This window comes from Juglans microcarpa x Juglans regia, chromosome 6S (genome assembly GCF_004785595.1).
Source record: "Juglans microcarpa x Juglans regia isolate MS1-56 chromosome 6S, Jm3101_v1.0, whole genome shotgun sequence".
Lineage (NCBI taxonomy): Eukaryota > Viridiplantae > Streptophyta > Magnoliopsida > Fagales > Juglandaceae > Juglans > Juglans microcarpa x Juglans regia.
Window position 1 is genome coordinate 9,605,231 of NC_054605.1, and position 19,731 is coordinate 9,624,961.

At 32.6% G+C, this 19,731-nt stretch overlaps 1 protein-coding gene and 1 pseudogene across 4 annotated transcripts; both read right to left on the reverse strand.

Moving 5' to 3' along the window:
- Positions 1-844: 844 nt before the first annotated feature.
- LOC121236601 lies at positions 845-1,597 on the reverse strand (annotated as a pseudogene).
- Positions 1,598-10,271: 8,674 nt separating this feature from the next.
- LOC121237870 (deoxyhypusine synthase) lies at positions 10,272-14,000 on the reverse strand. 4 transcript variants are annotated; one of them, XM_041134777.1, is made up of 7 exons: positions 13,712-14,000; positions 13,428-13,595; positions 13,085-13,303; positions 12,565-12,651; positions 11,340-11,445; positions 10,914-11,149; positions 10,272-10,665 (listed from the first exon to the last, which is right to left on the reverse strand). In XM_041134777.1, the coding sequence occupies exons 1-7, from the start codon at positions 13,916-13,918 to the stop codon at positions 10,582-10,584; spliced, it is 1,107 nt and encodes a 368-aa protein (XP_040990711.1). In that variant the 5' UTR covers positions 13,919-14,000; the 3' UTR covers positions 10,272-10,581. The 4 variants fall into 4 exon arrangements, with proteins under 4 accessions (XP_040990711.1, XP_040990713.1, XP_040990712.1 ...); XM_041134779.1 differs by having other exon boundaries at positions 13,428-13,591; positions 13,712-13,853; XM_041134778.1 differs by having other exon boundaries at positions 13,428-13,551; positions 13,712-13,851.
- Between the last annotated feature and the right edge of the window lie 5,731 nt (positions 14,001-19,731).

A 19,731-nucleotide genomic window follows, 5' to 3' on the forward strand; every position in this document is an offset into this window, starting at 1 on the left:
CTATTTTTCCAAGAGGAAAGTCGTCTTGTGAATCTATCTCCAAAAAGAGAAATTCTACTTACAACCGCCCCTTGAGTAACCCCATGCAACTGGCGCCCCTTTTCATGAAAAAATTTATTTTTTTGACATTTATGTCTCTTCTTCTTATCATTTCGTTCCCTCTTTATTTCTCTATCAATTGTTTTGACCTTCTTCTTCCTCCCTCTACATTTTCAGCACTTGAGCTTTCTGAGAGTTGAGCCCTGCGCATAGTCTCCACTACATTTTTTTTTAGCTTTTCCATGCCTCTTAGCCTCTTGAAAAGCTTCTCGTCTAGCCTTCCCAGCCTCTACCATGGCTAATGTTGGGAGGGAATCCAGAAGTTTCTGCGCTCTAGAGTTGACAGAGTAGGAAAAAAAAATACATGGAAAAGAGAGACGGGAATAGGCAATCGAATACAGAGCATATGCATGAATTTTGTCGAGTACAATGTATTTCCACAAACATAAGAATATCCATTTTAAGAAACATAATCATATCATAACGATGCATTACAAGTGAAGTATGGGAATTTTGGCACCAACTAACACGGATTCTCCTCTCAAATTGAATTCTACAAACCACTTAATAGTAAACAACAACTGGGTTCTTCATCCAGAAGTGACTATATGGTTTATTGTGTAGATGCAAGTTGCCACATTATTGTTCTCGAGATTTCACGAACTTATTCAAGTTCCTTTTCTGTATTCCCACAAAATCAGATTCAACAAGACCAAATTGGTATCAGATTCATGGTAAAATGAGCACAACGACGAGATGGAACACTTATATAGTCTTATACCATCTACATTATCATGTTGAACCATTAAGCACCTTCATTTGCAAACTGTTCGATCCTGTCCTCGCCGAGATTCAGACCAACCATGCTACCCGCCAACCCGCAACTAGTCTCCACCAGCACATCTGGATCATTATAGTGCCTAACAGCTTGGTTTGCGCCACGAGATCATACGGCGCCGCTATCTTCTTCGAAAAGGCGAATACTTCATCTTCATCCATGTTATTCAAAATCCTTACCTCACCCATTATTGTTCTCAAGTTCTTCAGTCTTTGCTATATTTCCAGATCCTAATAAATCCCCTTGAGTCCTAATCATCGTTGCCCCTTCTCTTATTCTCCTTAACACTTCCCCAAGATCCTGACATCCACAAACAAATGGGCAACGAAATTTATATTTGTTAATGAAGTTTTCCTCGTTTGCAAGAGCAAGAGCTTCACTCTTGTCGATGTAATCAACCCCAATGGATTCGAGGATTTGGGCTTTGACGAAATGACCGACACGGGCTCTGGCCATTACAGGGACCGAGACGGTGCGTTTGATTTCCTTGATTAGGGATGGGTTGGGCATGTGGGAAATACCTCGGTGGAGAGGCTCCGATACAATAAGACAGCAAGCACCGGCTTCTTCAACGATCTTGGCTTGATCGGCGTTTGTGACTTCGAGAATAGCCTCGCCACACAGCATTTGAGTTAGTCCAGCTTTGAGCGAAAATGGGTTCTTCTTGGAGTCAGTGATGGCGTTGCTGTAGTAGACCGTGATGACTTCATCTTCAGCCATTGCACTAGTGCTTGTTAATTTGTCTGGACAAAGCAGAAACCAAAGAGGATGTTAACCGATATAATGCAAAACACTCGCTGCTGCTGAATTGGCTCGCAGGAGAATGTATATTGGAAGGGAGATGGAAGGTTGGTGTCGTCGGGTGATTTCTAGAAGTTACGTACGGTGAGGTGAGTTGGTGAATTACCAAGAGCGTAGAAACTTCTGGATTCCCTCCCAACATTAGCCATGGTAGAGGCTGGAAAGGCTAGACGTGAAGCTTTTCAAGAGGCTGAGAGGCATGGAAAAGCTAAAAAAATATGTAGTGGAGACTATGCGCAGGGCTCAACTCTTAGAAAGCTCAAGTGCTGAAAATGTAGAGAGAGGAAGAAGAAGGTCAAAAAAATTGATAGAGAAACAAAGAGGGAAAGAAGTGATAAGAAGACGAGACAAAAATGTTAAAAAAATAAATTTTTTCATAAAAATGGGCACCGGTTGCATGGGGTTACGCAAGGGGCGGTTGTAAGTAGAATTTCTCCCCCAAAAATACCGTGTCAACTTTAAAATGCCTTGATTTTGATTTGGGAATTACTAATTTACCACAAATATTGGGTCCTCACAATTACTTTAACATTTAACAATTATTATTTTAAAAAAACATTATTGGTAACATTGGAATCCATAGAATTGTTTAAAGAGTAGTGCTACTTTGTCGCCTAAGTAGCATCGCTCAGTGTTACTGCTAATTGTAAAAGTATTTTTTTTTCATTTTTCTATTCATATTTTTTTAATATTTTTAAATATTTTTAAAAAATAAAAAAATATACCAATACACTTAAAATCACTTCTATCATCATTCAATAAAAAAAAAAAAAAAATACCGAGTGGTCAAACCGAGCGGTACATTTGGGATGGGAGATTAGCATTTTTCTTGTTTAAACCATGCATCGGGATTGCTTGTAACCCATGTGAGTGAAATTCATGTACTGGTTTTGAAAAAAGAGACGATGCATCTAGTGACGGAACTAAGAATTTGTTTTAGGGGGTCAAGCAAAGCTAAAACTATAATAAAATATTTTTTGTTCTATTTCTATAGAATTTTTTCTATGATATAGAATCTGATAGTGAGATCTAAACTAAAAATAAAATATGTTTAATACAATCTATGTATTAAAAAAGTATATAATATATCAAGAACAATATATAAATGAAATAACATAAAGATACTCATATAAATATATCAAACAAAAGAAATATAAAATGTCTAAAATTGTAACTTGCGTTCTTTTAAAGAAACAAAATCATCAAGTATTGAATATAATTGGACTTATAAGTAATTAATCTATAAAATCAAAATAATTTTATAGAGGGGGCTAACACAAAATAAGATTAATATCATCCTATTAAATTATAAAAAATTAATATATATTAATTTTTTTTCTTTTTTTTTGGGGGGGGGGCATGCCCCTTCATAGGTCCGCTGCTGGATGCATCCCACATCATACACTTTATATATTTAAAAAAATTATTATTTTAAAATTTTTTTAATCCTTACTAAACTAATTAAGTTGTTCTATTCATCATTAATACACTACATACTTATTATGAAAAAAAGAATTAAAAGAAGTATGATGTATAATATGTGGGATGATTAATAAAAATTTTCTTGAAAAAATGATCTCAAAATTCATAGTCGAGGAGATATAGATATAAAAAATAAGTATTATTTTTATGTAAATCTTATATTTATTTAACATTTTTAATTATATTTAACATCTTTTTATACAAAATTTATAAGTACCCGAATAAATTTATGGAAACAATTAAATACAATGGACGGTGGAACCCCCCGCATGAGCACCGGATCTCGGCTTTTCTTTCCAAAACCAAAGCACCGTTTTTTTGGTTTTGAGGTGGAGGGATGATGAGTTGGGGTGAAAAATTTATGAATAATAATAAAAATATTTTAGTGAAGATATTTTATTAGATTTTGAGAAATTAAATAAAAAAATTAAATAAAAAAATTAAGTTAAAATATTATTAGAATATAATTTTTATTTTGAAATTTAAAAATATTTAATTATTTTTTTATATTTTGTTTGAAAAATTAGAAAAAATGTAATAATTAGAGAAAAAAATTTAAAATTTAAAAAATTTATATTTAAATAATATTTAAATATTAAGATGAGATGACGATATATATCTCAACCTCCGAACCAACCCTGATTAATCATATTGAAGTTGATCGATATGAGAAGCGGATCATGGCGATGCTTCATTTCTTTTTATTTATTTTATTCTCTCCCATAATCTCATTGTCATCTCTAATCATTTCAAGTATTTTAGACAATCAGATCAGACACTGAAAATGGCCTTTTGTTTTTTTTTTTTTTTTGTGTACACAATCATGAGCTATTTTATAGAAATTTTATATATGAAGTAATCGTCTCGGTCTTATTTTACTATGTTGATATGATATTATTTGTCGATTCTTAATTTTATTATTTTAAAAACAAATCATTGATCAAATGGTCAAAGGATAATGAGACATGATCAATATTGCATGATAAGAGTGTGAATATTAAAGCATAGTATATAACATGACACGTATATTTTATTCTATATTGGACAGTTTTATTTATTTCATTACGGAAATTATTTAATTAGTTGGGATTGACTCAAAGTAGTAAGGGTGTTAGATTTTGAGAGTATCCATGTAACATTGGCGCATTGCATAGTGATTAGAGGTGTAATCGGTCCGGTCCAGTTTTTGACAAAATTTAGGACCAAATCGGTATGTACCGGTTTTGCATTTTTCAAAACCGATTACGCCCTGGTTACCCTCCTAAACCGATACTTCCAGTTTTACCGGTTTCAGGTCCGGTTCGATCTGGTTTTTCGATTTTTTTTAAATATAAAAAATATATAATAAAGTGTTATTTCTTATGAGAAAATGTTATTAATAATTTAATATATATATTATGTTTAAAGCATATGATCAATTAAATTTTCATCTTTAAGATTAAATTTTTATTTTATAAATTATAATAACATTATCTTATATATAATTATATTAATAACATATGATCAAACAAATTACAAATATTCATATTTAAGATTAACATTTTATGTTATAATTTATAAATTATAATATAAAATTATTTCATATATGATATATAATTATATATATTATATATAAAAATTTAATATATAATTATATATTATATATAAAACTTATATATATAAATATTTATATAATATATAAAATTAATTTATATATATATTTTTTCCAACCGGTCCGGTTCGGTCCAGTCCGGTCTTGGAAACTACGGAACTGAAACCGGACCGGATCCGGCCGGTTTTCATAATATAGGAACCGGTTCCAGATCGGACTGGTTCAAAATCGGATTTACTGGTCCGATTCGGTCTGGTCTGGACCGGTTTTTCGGTTTAAATTTACACCCCTAATAGTGATAGATTTTCAGTTTAGGGTAGTGCTCCTATGCTGTCTAGGTTTGATCGCTGGACGTGCTTCTCATTGTAAATTGTATTTTTTTTTTTTTACTTTTTCTTTCATATACCTTTTAAGGAAAATTCTATAAACTATACTATCATCCCAGTAATTTCATTCCACTAAGTATGATGTGACACATTTATCACCATTAAATGATTATTTATTGCATATTTTTTTATCATCTAAGAGTGATGAATGTGACACATATCACTTAGTATGATTAAAATAGAATGAGAGTGTAGTGTATAACATTACTCACTTTTTAAACATCTTTAAATATTTAAAACAAATACTAATATACTAATAATCAATTCCTTAATAATTAAATAAAAAATTAAAAAAATAAAATATATAAACGGTCAAATTAAAGAGATAAATTCAAGCGACAAATAAAGAACTGTTATATTTACACGCCCTATTAGTGGAAAAAATAGGAAATTTTTTTAAAGGAATTTGTTGGATATTAACACGAGGGGGTGCTATTTCTTCTTTATTCTAAAGATACGCTGATCATGGAATGCTGTGCCTTAATTTTTATTTATTTAAGGGATGAAATCCAGAGTTAACTTTTATGATTAAGACACATTAAATAAATGTTATAATTATATTTTTAATATTAAGAGAGGGTAGGATGGTAAGGTCGAGTCGTATATTCTAATTCCGATTATTTAGGATTATTAATCAAAGGGCATCTATTATATTCACAAGTTTGTGCGAAGACATATATACTAACGTGCTGATATGACAATATTTAATTTAAACTATGAGAAGTGTTCTATCTATAAAGAGATTATATAAAAATAATTCTACAAATTAATATAATTTAATGCGATTTGTCAGATTGTAAAGTAGATTTGAAGAATTATATGAAATTATATTAATTTATGAAATTATTTTTATATAATCCATTTATACCTTTAGTACTCATCTTAAACTATTCCTGAAAATCAAATATGTGATCGTTAAAATTGACAGAAAAGTATGGGATTATAAGTCATCATCTAATTAACATTGCATCTTAATGCAGAAAACAAATTGCAAAAGAAATTTTACCTTTTTTTTTAAGTATAATGATTACTTTTATATAATTTAGAAGAGTAAAACATGAATTTTGTAGTAGTGTGAACCAAAAGCACTTCCAAAAAAGGAAAAAAAATGAGTTGTAAGTTACTCATTTCCATTTTTGAATATAGAAAAAAATACTAATTAAGCACAGAAAAAGAAATATTTCAGATCCCACAAAATGCTATTTTAACCATTATTATTTGAGAAATAATTTGTACAATGTCTAAATAAACAAGTCTCGCGTAAGCCTTTATAAAATAAATAAATCTCACATTGAAAAATTGTAATAAAAAACCATTATTTTTTAGTGAGGCTCACTTTTTTACAAAGGGCCTACGCTAGTTTTATCTATTTAAAACTTATACCTAGTATTACTCTTATTCTTTTATTAACTTTTGATGTGACTTAAGTGATCGGTAGATAAATAAAAATTAAGAATTAATTTTTTATATTTTTTTATGGAAAATAGACTTCATTTCATTTAATAAAATTGAAGTTTTTAATAATTTTTATTTTATTTTATATCAAATAGATTTCATTTCATTCAATGAAACTTAAGTTTTTAATAATTTTTATTTTATTTTATGGGAAATAGACTTTATTTCATTTAATGAAACTGAAGTTGCAACTATAACTGATAAATAAAGGAAAAAATCCATATTACAAGCCAAACTACTCATTTGTTTGGGACTTCTCTACACACAAATTTTTTTGTGACAGACATTGTCTTAACTTCTATAAGCTCTCTAATGATAAAACCTTATGAGATATGAGACTCTGTAAGAACAAAGATTTCTATCTCGGTTTGTCTGAGAATATAACACTCTGTAAAAACAAGATAACCAATCCTCATCCTCAAATGACTTTCCCAAGTGATCAAGTCCACATTTATCACATTTCCTGAATAAAAAATTATCTTAACCACTGTATATATTTACTGTACATGTTTTATGCTACTTGTAAAGGGGAAAAAAAAACTATATGAGATATGATGTTTGTGTCTTTTCTTTTGGCTATCCATTAGGTGTAGTATGGATAGTGAGATAAGATGAGATTAGATGATTTTAGATGAAAGTTGAATAAAATATCGTTACAATATTATTTTTTAAAATTATTATTATTTTAAGATTTGAAAAAGTTGAATTGTTTATTATATTTTGTGTGAAAATTTGATAAAACTATAATGATGAGATAAGATGAAACCGTTTCTATATCCAAACGGAACTTAAAAGCGAATCGGTCCTGTCTACACATTTTACTTCTAAAATTTAATATTCAATTTTAATATATTTCAAAACTTCTTATTCATTTTAGAATAATATCTTTCTTTTTTTTTTCCTCTTAACAAATGTGATATCGGGATGATGAGTAGAAGAACTCAATTGATTTAATAGGAATAAAAAAATAAAAAAATAATGGCAATATGAACCGATAAAAGCCTGTGAATTGTAAAGTAATAATTTTTTTGTGGGCTTAGGACGGCCATACATCCGTGTATACCATTTCTCCTTATGTACAAGAGTGTCACTTTCTTCCTTTGATTTCAGCTTTTGCTTTGAAGCACTAAAAGCAAAAGTGTTTTCTTAGTCTCAAAGAAATGATCTATATAAATATAAATATATATATATATATATATATATATATATAATGTCCCTAAACCCAAAGAGAAAATATATATCATGCAAACCTCACATGGATTTCAATTAATAAAGTGCACATGTGCTTTCATATTGTGTAACAGAGGTCTTTAGCCTAGCATTGGAGTACTTGTATTGGATAGATATGACAGTAAGAAATTGACAGCAGATTTCAGGGATATTCCTTCTTTGCATAAAGTAGGGTTTGGTGGGAAAAAGTGGAGAGTAGTAATACATGAAGATGAAATAACTTAAAAATCCAAAAGTAAATTTATGTGGGAAATATCTTGTGCATTGATGTCATGCACATATGCTTTTGCTTTTGGGTGACCAATTTAAGTAACCCTCTTTGGGTGCTGCTGACGATCGAGGTTTTTCATCTCTAGTTATCCCAGTATACTCTTAGTCTCCCCAAATGAGAAAATGAAGGTTGCGGAAGTTGAGTTTTTATAAGAAATGCACCAGACTAGTTTACTATAGTGTCTTTCTGCTGGCTGTGGTTTATAGCCACGACCTTTGATCTACTTGTTAGAAGATCAAGATGTATGGCATGGCTTCTAGGATACATATGACACATCTTTTGTTATTGTTTTTCGACAGAACATGGATGAATGGATGGATGGACCATTTTCTATGGAATGCAAACTCAGGAATAGGAATTAGTACAATACAGGGAAAGTGCGGGTGCTAATGAACTACTCTCCAACATGAAAAGGAAAAGTGGGAATGAAGGTCTGATGACAACAAAAGATTAACACGACAAAAACCTTTGATCTAATCCAATGGTCTTCTTCTTTCCAAACAGAGCTCGAGGTTTTCTTTTATCCAGGTTGAGGTTTATGTCAAGCAGACCCCCTCCCCTTTGTTATTTACATTTACTCCAGAAATGGAAGGAAGTTCACCCCAGGCTTTTCCTGCGTGGCGAGAGTATAGGTCTTTTAAAAGGTATCAAAATCTAAATCTCCAGAGAAGGAGCCGGTTGTGCAGGCTAGAAATCTGGAGCTATGGCTATCAAATTTGTTTAGAAGATCTACTCATAATGTTCAGGAAGATTCCCCTGTTCGTTTTAGTTTGAATACTTGTGCTAGAGATGTCGAGCTAAAGCAAAAACATCTTGATATCATTCATTTCAGCCTCGCTACTCCGGATCAGAGTTTCCTATCTTTTGTCCCAAACACCTACAATTCCAAGAAAGACTGACATAGCATATGGATCTCGCTGTATTAAATACAGTGAAATCAACTTTTGTGACTATCTATTTTCGAATTGTAGGTAGTAAAAAAATCTCAATCCCACTCTTCTTGCTTTCGCAATTTCAAGAAAAAGTTTCTGAAGACTTCAAATGGTTTCATAAGTCAATTATTTAAATAAAAAGTCATTTAAAATATAATATATCGGCTAGTGTGACCATATATGGCAAAATTGAAGATAAAGAACAAAATTTCTCTTAAAAACTCTTTTTCATGGCCTTTTTTCCCCATCTCATTTATGCAAAACGTTGGATACCATGCTGAAAATCTTTTTGGAGTTTTGATGGAAAATAAATGACACCACTGCACGCTGAAAAGTATGGAAATCAATCTGCATAAAGACTCAGGTAAATTCGGGTCTATTGGCTATATGAGGTTTGCATCTTCATGAGCAAGATGCGATCAAAACAAGTTGACTGCAGGTTCTTCTGGAAAGGGTGGTTAGAGAGAAGAGATCCAATAGAAATAGACACATGCTTTCCCCTAAAACACGCATCAACTTGAACATTGGTTGATACAGAAGCAACCCAATTCACAAAACTAAAAGGAACTGCTCAAGTCGAACATGAGAGAGTAAACTTTCGACAAACTCCAGGACTTGGTGGATGAGGTAAGTGTGCATGAAATTATGAAAATGCATATTCATCAAGCAGGCTCTAGTAATTCCCGGGATGATCATCTGGACCCTAGATAACAATGGTAAATACACTGTAAAATCTGCATATCTTCATTCTTAATCTATCCAATCTCCCCATCCACAAGATTACAGGACGTGTTAAGACTCCTTTCATGCAAACACTTTTAGATTGTCTTGCCTACATTAACCAATCTCAGTTGTTTCCTCCCAGAATAAAAATTACCAGACCAATCATGCCCCTTAGCTACCACCCAGCATATTTTTTTTTTTTTTTTTTAATGTTGGGAAACATCTCCAAGGCAGGGCCCTTCGGATCCACCCTTGCAGAGTAAACCCCAGTCCCGTGCACCGCACCCTCGGAAGTTTCCCTGCAAAGAACTCGTTAAATCGCTGACTTTTCACCAAGGGGTGTGGCCCCAAATGATTGTTTACACCCATGAGGTGTTGAACCTTGGATCTTAAAGGAAGTGATACCTCAAGACCAAGGCCTGCACCCATGAGCTATTGGTGGGATTGAATTCAAAATAAGCTGAGATAGCTGTAATAACAGCTGGTTTGCCCAGTTCTTCCTAATCAAACAATGCCCTATTCCGAAAAATCCAGAATCATGATATAAACTGATTTAAAAAGTCAAACAATTTTCATGGGCATGGTACAGATATGCGTCTAGTTTACCTAAGTTTGAATGCTCATTCCCGACCATATATCGGCGTCTCCAAGTTTGCCTTTTAAGTCCCAACCCCGTCACGTCAGTATTACATATTTCAGGGGTTCTAAGTGACAAGCAGAAAGAGGCTATACCTAGAGCAGCTAGCAGGACAATTTTCACTGACAAGTGCTTTGTTAAGATCAGTGCACAGCTATTAAATAAATCTGTACCTAGTCAAAATCTGTATCAAGCCTTAATCTTGAAGAAACTGTTTCTCCTTAGAGGCAAATGTTTCTGCAACCAGTAGAGGGAAAGCAATGGTCGCATCACAATGTACCTAGTCAATTCAATCAAAAGGAGAACAACCAGAATCATATTTCCATAGAACTTTTATATACAGGGCATGCATGCATACAACTAAATATATACATAATATATGAGCAAATAACTGAAATGAAGGCAAAACAGCTCATGCATACAAGGAAAGATAGCAAACAACATGTTTGCGTTTGTAAACAATTTGTAATGCAAAAGAAAGCTGAAAGTCAAAAGGCACAGTGATGATGAGACGTACAGAAGATATACCTTAACAGTCTTAGCTGAATCTCGTATTTTCCCCCATGAGACAGCCTCATCAGGATGAGCTCCAGAGTCACTCCCATCAAACTCCTGTGCAGTATTGATAAACACAGCATAATCTGCACCATTTCGCATCATATTCGCATTGCAAATGTGATGTTTAGGAAGGCCGCCTCCAAGAATTATCATGCCGGTCTTCCTAGGGCTTGCATGGACAGCTTCACCATTCATGGCTCTAATATCTGGCCAAAAACTAACCATTGTAGTTTCATTTCTGAACTTGTAAGGTAATATGCTGTTCTATTCTTTTACAGAGTTTATCTGGATTAAAGACATGTTGCGTTTGCATAGTCTCTGGAGTTCCTCATCATAAAAAATTTCTCAACTTGCAAGGTACAAGCATGCAACAGTATTGAAAATGAATATGCATACCTTGCACTATGTCTATAATCAGACCCGGGCTGCGGAAGGAATGGAAGTACAACATGTCCCCTAGTGAGCCATCTGTTAGGCCTGGACAGTAAACTGGGATGTTGTTCTGCAAGTACAATCAACAAAGAAGATCAAATCTCCGTGACTATCAAGATTACCACTTGCGTAGCAGTTTGTTGGGCAACCACTTTATAGTAGCAAGTGCACTATATTCCATGACTAAGTGGAGTTCTATCGCCCAAACATCTAATACACATCAACAGCCAAAAAAGCCATCCATATAAATTAAAGTTTTTCTTTTCTCCAGTCCCATTCCTATTATTCCAGGACATGTTATTGTTTATAATTACTTGTCCAAAAATATTTTTCAAGGCCAAATTTGATAGGTCACTTGTACAGATCATACAAACAATCACAGTGAATTAGCAGCACGTTACACAAAGTCCCAAGGTCTGAAGCATGTACAAAATTCTAATACGCATTCACATGTTAACCAAAGCTCTGTAAGGAGGTTGTAGCTAGAATCTCAGTATCCATAGAGAGGAATCTGAAAAATCTAGATAAAATATCTAAATTAAGCTCTTTTTAGTGAATTCAAACAGTCAAAAGCATTAAAATGACGGTATATTTGTTCTAGAACTCTCTTCTGGATTTTCATATTGCAACTCTCTCTCTCTCTCTCCCCCTCCTCCTAGGCTCTGTTTGGATGTTAAAGAGTATCTTAGATCATCTATGAATAGTAGTGAAATAGTTTGTGAATAGTAGTTAATTGTTTGTGAATAGTAGTGAAGTAGTTTGAAAACAATTGTGTTCCCAAACAGACCTTTAAGTGTGTCGCTAAAGAGTTTTAAGTTGCTTGAGAACTCAAATTTGAGCCAGCAAAAGAGAGATAGGTTATAAGAGAACCAGAAACAAAAATTCTATAACTCAGCCCCTCGTTTTTCCTGGTATATAGGGTAGCTAGAAAATCTAAGAAACAAAATTTCTTAATTACGAGGTTGGAATCATTGGCATCATTGCTAATCTTACCAAATAATACAAGATCCCTTAACTAACACTGAAGCTACTATTTAAATGACATCATTTTACCTATCAACAAAAGGCAAGAACGTTGAACAATGTTGAGCATAAACAAAGGAGAAAAAATGAAATATAAGCATCCATGACATTCAGAAACACGGTTAGATGGGAAAAAAAAAGGCCCACTCCCAAAATGAGCACTCGCCTTGTATGCCCAGTAGAGGTATGAACTCTTGTTATTAATTTCTTTTCCCAAGCGAGAAATCAATCTAGATGGCGTCCATAATACATTCTGTGAAACCAAAAAGAAAAAAGATGAGGAAATCCAGACAACTTTCACAAAGAGCAGTGCATAACCAAGAAGAAAGTGGGAGAGAAATGAATTTTCCATCAACGGGACAAAAAGAAAAGAAAATGCAAAAATACATGTTAAAAGTAATATTTTCTCTTCACAGTTCCCCAATGCATTGTATAAAGCAAATGTGGGTTGGAAGACCAAAACTTATGTAACAGCACAAATAAGTTTCGCAAGAGTTGAAGCCCACCAGATATATGACTCCACCGAACTTGAGCAAACCCAAGAGTCCAGATTCAAATATGATGAATTTGCACACATCAAACAAGCTGAGTAGACCGTAAAAGAAATCACAAAAGAAAGTCATGAGTAGCAAATGACTTTGAGTATGCAATCCTCAATTCGTAGTAGAACAGCGTCAAAGATATACCTCTTCAATTTGCTCCTTCAACATCTGGTCAAGAATTGGAATTATCCAGTCCTCGAATTTGCAGTAGTTGTCATTAGGTATCAACAAGTTACCAATGCGGTTCAGACCTTTTGAACGCAAATAGGCTCCAGGTAGAGAAAAGTCACCTTTATAGGTGGGTGCAAGGCATTTTATAAGATCTTCTTCTATACCGCCAGTTGTCGTAACCACTACATCAACCTACATTCAGAAGAGAACACTTCTAATGATAAAAGATATACTTGTGTATTTCCTTTTCCTACCTTACAACCAAGAAAAATGAAACTTTGATTAAAAACATAAAGAGCATTACAGCCCTACCCACCATATGATGCTCAACAACATAGCGAACCACATCCCTAACACCAGAAGATATAAGATTTGAAGTAAAACCCAGGAAAACTTTGCATCTCACAGACTTCCTGTAGATCGGATCCCTCTCCTCCTCACTGCAATCTTCCGTAACAATCCCATCAGAAAGCCTCCAATCTAACTTCAAACCATTTCCAAAGCTCTTTTAAAAACAATCTATATGCACTCATACACATACATGAGTAGGTTTCGCATCAATCAAGCAATATCAGGGTTCTTTCGGAAAAAAAAACTCACCATTTGATTAACGACATCGATGGCATCTCCGAAATTGGAAGCTTGAAACCCGGTGGAGACCATGGACCTGAGAAGCTGAGAGTAGTTTACTCCTTGATTGAAATCGTAACCCTCAATCTTAACACAAGCCCCTTCCAGATTTTCCGATTCTTTGAAAACCGTGGAATGCACAGCCGCTAGAAAACCATCCTTAATTGTTTCCCCCATTAGAGAGTTGCTTGTTCTTCTGCAACACCGCAACAAAAACAAGAGAGAATATAAAAAACTTGGAATCGGAGCACGTGTTTTTCGTGTTACCCAGACGGTACTTTATTCCAAGCTCGGGTCTTCCTATCCAGATGGAATCGGAGACAGACAATCTTCGACGGATTTGTTTTGGACCTTTGGTCGTGTTTTATAAGCAGATACACGTACCAGTACAGAAAAACTCTTATTTTTAAAATTTCACACTGTGCTAAAGTTTTGTTAAAAACAAAAAAAAAAAAGGTATTCTTCTTTTCATAAATTAAGGAATAAGTAAATTAAAAGAAAAAAAGAAAGAGAGAAGGGATAATTTATTTATTTTTAATTTTTTAAAATAATAATATTTTAAAAACTTTTTAAAGAGAGTTTTTCCATGTGGCAGTCTCACGTGTTTCTACATCTTCCCTGTTAAGTTAGGTACACAAAAAAAATAAATAAATAATATTTACAGTTTTAAATTATACAATCTATTTATATTTTTTTTTAAAAAGTAGGTAAATATAAAATGTACATAAAAAAATAATTTTTTAACGATAAATTTCACTTTTTTCAAATGAAATAAGTAGAAAAATTTATACATTCTAAAATTATATTTAACACTACTCAATTAGTAATTGAGGAATTATTCATGGAAAAAGAAAATTGCACCAAAACGAACCCCAATTGGGATAAAATATAGAGTTATTTGGCCAAATTTCTTTATTATTTTCTCAAAACTTTTTCAAATCTTCATACTAAATTCAAATAATTTCTTGTAAAATATTCTCAGTCGTACTCGATTGTTGTAATAAAAAATATAAAAATTCTACAAATAAAATATCCTCAATAAAAAAAAAATGTAAAATTCACTTCAATAGACTCCACCAGTTTTTCAAATTTCAATAAGAATATCCCTAAAACATTTTTATCTGAGTATCAATCCAAACGTATTTGTGTCTCGTAACTTTGTAAAAATCCCGTATAACTCGGTTTTTTAATGTATAAAAAATGGGAACTGGTTGAATCAGACGGTACTGTATCAGGTCTAATTCGATTTGCACGCGATTTGAACCACGCCGATATATATTTATAATTTTTTATATTATATATAATTTTTTTGTTATATTATATATTATATGTTAAATTAATAATTAATATAACATGAAATTTTAATTTTATTATTCAAATCTATTAATCTTATAACATAAAATTTTAATTTTAAACATAAATATTAATATTAAGTTATTAATTTAAACTTACTTTTGATAGATATATTATATATATATATATATATATCAAAGATAAATATATTTTTGACATAATAAATTATAATATATATTTTTTGTAAATACATTTGTACACATTTGATCATATATAGTCATATAAAAAGTCTAGAACTTATATAGACTATAGTTAAATTTAATATTATACTAGTTTGTATTAATTGTTATAAAATAATGTACTTATACTATAATATATATATATATATATATATACTAATAGTTTAGTATATGTAAACATCAAATTATTACTAATATAAATAATCCGTAAAATAAAAAAATCAAATCGGACTGAAATCGAAAAAACCAAAAATTTCGATTTCGGTAGTGAATTGGTCCGGTATCGGATCTTAAATTTTCGAAACTGGTGTATACCGGTCTGATTGTAAAAATATACAAAACCAGATCGAATCAAACTGGTTACACACTTACTCCTAGCCATTCAGTTTAAATTCTACTTCTTTCTTGCTGAAACAACATAATAATAACAAATAATTACTAAGAAATTTGTATGCAGGGCACTAAGAACTTCTGTGTGCGCTCTCTCTCTCTCTCGGTAAGATTTAAGTTTTCGAGCTTTGTTTGGTGCTCTGTGTATGCGTTCGTGTGTTTGTTTAGCTTTTCTGTGTCAGTTTGATATATGATGGGTAAGCAAGAAAAATGAATTTACACTCTAGCTCTGCCAATCAAACACTCCCTTGGGCTGGCAATCTACATGTTTGATCCCAGCCGAGGAGAATTGTGCTTTGGCTTATTATCTTGATTTGGGTATATTCGAGAAAAAAAAAAATTGGTAGTGTTGTTTGATAAAGATTCGCATGTCCTTTTTTGCACGAGAAGAATTTTGTTGGGTATTAGATGTTCATAATTTTTGGGTGATATTTTTAATTTGCACACCACAGTTTGATGGATTTTTGCATGAAATCCCTACTTTGTGATGGGCACTTTCTCTAGGTTGCAGAGTCTGTTGAAATGTTGAACTGGTTTGTGAATTTGTTGTTGGGTAGAGCAACGTAAATTGCACCGAAATAGATGACCCCTTTTATCAATTAGTTTCTATTTCTCATATGTTTGAGAACTGTAAATAGAGGATAATGGAATGCCCATTTAAGCATGGGTACCTTAATGCGAAGAAAAAAGCTGCAAACCCAGAAAAGCTTTTAGGTTTTGTTCACTGATTGGCATGGTTAATGTGGATTCACGTGCAAAATTTCTAGGATAAACTCTGTTTGGGGATGCCCTTCTGCTAAAGATGTTTGGGCTCTTTGTTGTAAAAAAAAATTAAAAGTGTAGTCTTCTTGATCTCAATTTCATGCCCTTCTGCAATTGCTGTTGGGTATTTTCCAATATGCCTCTTTATTTTAGATGGCTAATGTTTCTTAGGAAGAGTTCAAGTCAACTATCCAATCTCCATTTCCTGATACTCTTGCAAAAGCAAGCTCATGCTCAAGTTTGGCAACCTTCATTGTCAAATTGTATCAAAGCAAATTGAGATATTGCTTTGGATTTTCAGAGCAAGAAGATGGGTATTAGTATTATTCTAAGGGATGAAAATGAGTGTGTCATTGCTTAAGGAGTTTTCTTAACTGTTACTTTTTGTTTGGAGCTGGGCTTTGACAAAGTGATCTATGAGGGAGATGCTAAAAATGTTGTGAATCTTATTAAGGCTCCTGCAGGTTTTATATTGCTCTTGTGTTCATCTAATAAAGGATATAGCTTTGCTGTCTATCTTTTCGGTTTGGGATTTTTGTTATGTGAAAAGAGATGTTAACCATGTGGCTCATCTCCTATCATTCAACTGGTCAGTGTAGGATTAATTTATACGAGTTTTCGGTATTATTGATCATGCCGATTGATAAACTCTGTTTTCCATCTGAACAAAGAGAAGAGAACTACACTGTTTTCCAAAAATAATTGCTCTCTCTCTTTCTTGCATTACATACGCAACAGCTTGTAGATAAGACAAAATGCTCACTAACTAGTTTTGCATATTATATTCAAATGGAATATTAAAAGAGAGTGCATCCCCTTGGCCGCCTGTGGTGGATAATATATGAAGATTGGAATGTGGGACCATCTTACTCATCATAAATGAGTGAATGTGTTATTATCTTCTATTATTTTCTTATAATAAAACCATTAGTTGGCAATCACAGACTCAAATGGTATGATCAATATATTTGTGATTATATTGATTGTTATTTAATCAAATTAAATATACGTGAGTGATTGTGATTTCTCTTTCTTTTGAGTTTCTTTAAATCATAAAAATAGCGTAATTTTCAATTCATATCCTAATATCTTGATTTTTATATGTTATATTATATGTCAGCTTATATATGGATTGCTTCGAAAGTAACACTCATATAAATTTAAGAGATAATAAGATTGATACTCCTTTGAAAAACCGATCACAAATGGCTTCAAATATTAACTTGTCTAATGACACAAGTCTCATAGTCCCTCCTCGTAAAAGGAAGGCAAATAAGGACCCCTCAGCAGTGTGGGACTATTTCACTAAAATAGATGGATGTCCTTTAAATGACCCAAAAGCGAAGTATAATTATTGTCACAAGATTTTCTCTTGTCATCTCAAAAGACATGGTACATCAAGTATGCCACAGCATCTTGGTACTTGTAAGCAACATCCTCATAGAATTAGACTTAAGGATCAACAGACTATGAGTCATGAGGGGGCTCTTGAGGGAATTGGAGATAGGGATGTCAATAACTCGAAAAATGCACATAAGTTTGATTCAGAAAATGTACAAATGGCAATTATTGAAATGATAATTTGTGATGAGCTTCCATTTAGAATAGTAGAAGCCCAGGGATTTAGGAAAGTATGTAGATCACTTGAACCAAGGTTCCAAGTGCCATCTCGAATTATTGCAGCAAGAGACTGTATTAAACTATTTAAAATGGAGAAGGAGAAGTTAAGGAAAATATTTAAGACGGTTGGGTGGGTTGGTTTAACTACTGACACATGGACGTCAATTCAAAACTTAAATTATGTGTCTTACTATAAACTTTATCGACTGTGAATGGAAACTACACAAAAGAATTCTAAACTTTTGTATGATCCCTAATCACAAAGAAGAAACTATTGGAAAGTATGTAGATTCATGTCTACAAGATTGGGGTATTGACAAGATCTTTATTGTTACAGTTGACAATGCTTCCTCAAACGATTTTGCCATTGAGTATTTGAGGAAGTTCGTAGGAGGTCATTTGTTGAAAGGGAAGTATATTCACATTAGGTGTTGTGCCCATATTATGAACCTCATTGTGAATGATGGGCTAAAAGATTGTGATGATTCAATCACAAGGGTGCGCAATGCGATTAGGTATGTTAGATTATCTCCCGCAAGAATGGATAAATTCAAAAAGTGTATAGAGAAGGAGAAAATTGGTTGTACAAAATTGGTATGCCTTGATGTTTCCATAAGATGGAATTCGACTTATCTAATACTAGAAGTTGCAGAAACATTTAAAAAACCAATTTTGCGATTGAAGAAGGATGATGATTCTTTTTTTCGTTATTGTCGTAGTGTGAACTTGAGCCTTCCAAACTCTAGTAATTGGGAGAGAGTTAGAGTATTGATAAAGTTTTTGAAGATTTTTTATGATGCTACTGTGAGACTTTCTTGCTCTTTGTATGTCACATTTAATGCATATTTCCAAGAGTTTTGTGGCATCCAATCACATTTGTAAAACATGTGTCAAAATAATGATGCAGTGTTGAAATGTATCGCGGCAAATATGAAGATTAAGTATGATAAATATTGTGGATCAATCGAGAAGACTAACTTGATGATATTTATTGTTGTTGTTCTTGATCCAAGATGCAAATTTAATCTTTTGTATTTTTGGTTCAAAAAAAAAAAATATAGTGGTAATTTAGTCAAAGAAACGATTGCAAAAATGAAATAATTGATGATTGATATTTATGGAGAATATAGTGTTGTGTATGGGAGTTCAAGTGAAGTTTCCTATTTTGAGCCTCCTTCCTCAGTTGATCCTAGTATGATTGATTCTGATTCTCAATAGAGTTTTTGGGTTGAGTATGAGCAAGAAATAATTGAATCTAATTTGATGAACAAATCGGAGATCGATCAGTACTTGGAACATGGTTTGTGAGACACAAGCTCCAAATTTTGATATTTTAGATTGGTGGAAGATCAATGAAGTAAAGTATCATATTTTGGCAAGAGTTGCACGGGATATGATGGCCATTTCCATTTCTATTGTTTCTTCTGAGTCAGCCTTCAGTACAGGGGGTCGGGTGCTTGACCCATTTCGTAGTTCACTATCTCCAAGAACAATCGAGGCACTCGTTTGTACACAAAACTAGTTGAGGGATCCAATACTCATTGATCTTCGTGCCTCCTTGGATAATATTGAAAGCTTTGAGGCGGAATTGAGTAATAAACTTATTTCTTATTTATATATTTATTAAAAATTTTCATAATGTTTATTTTTATATCATTTAATAATTATCATGTGTTTTTTTAGAGT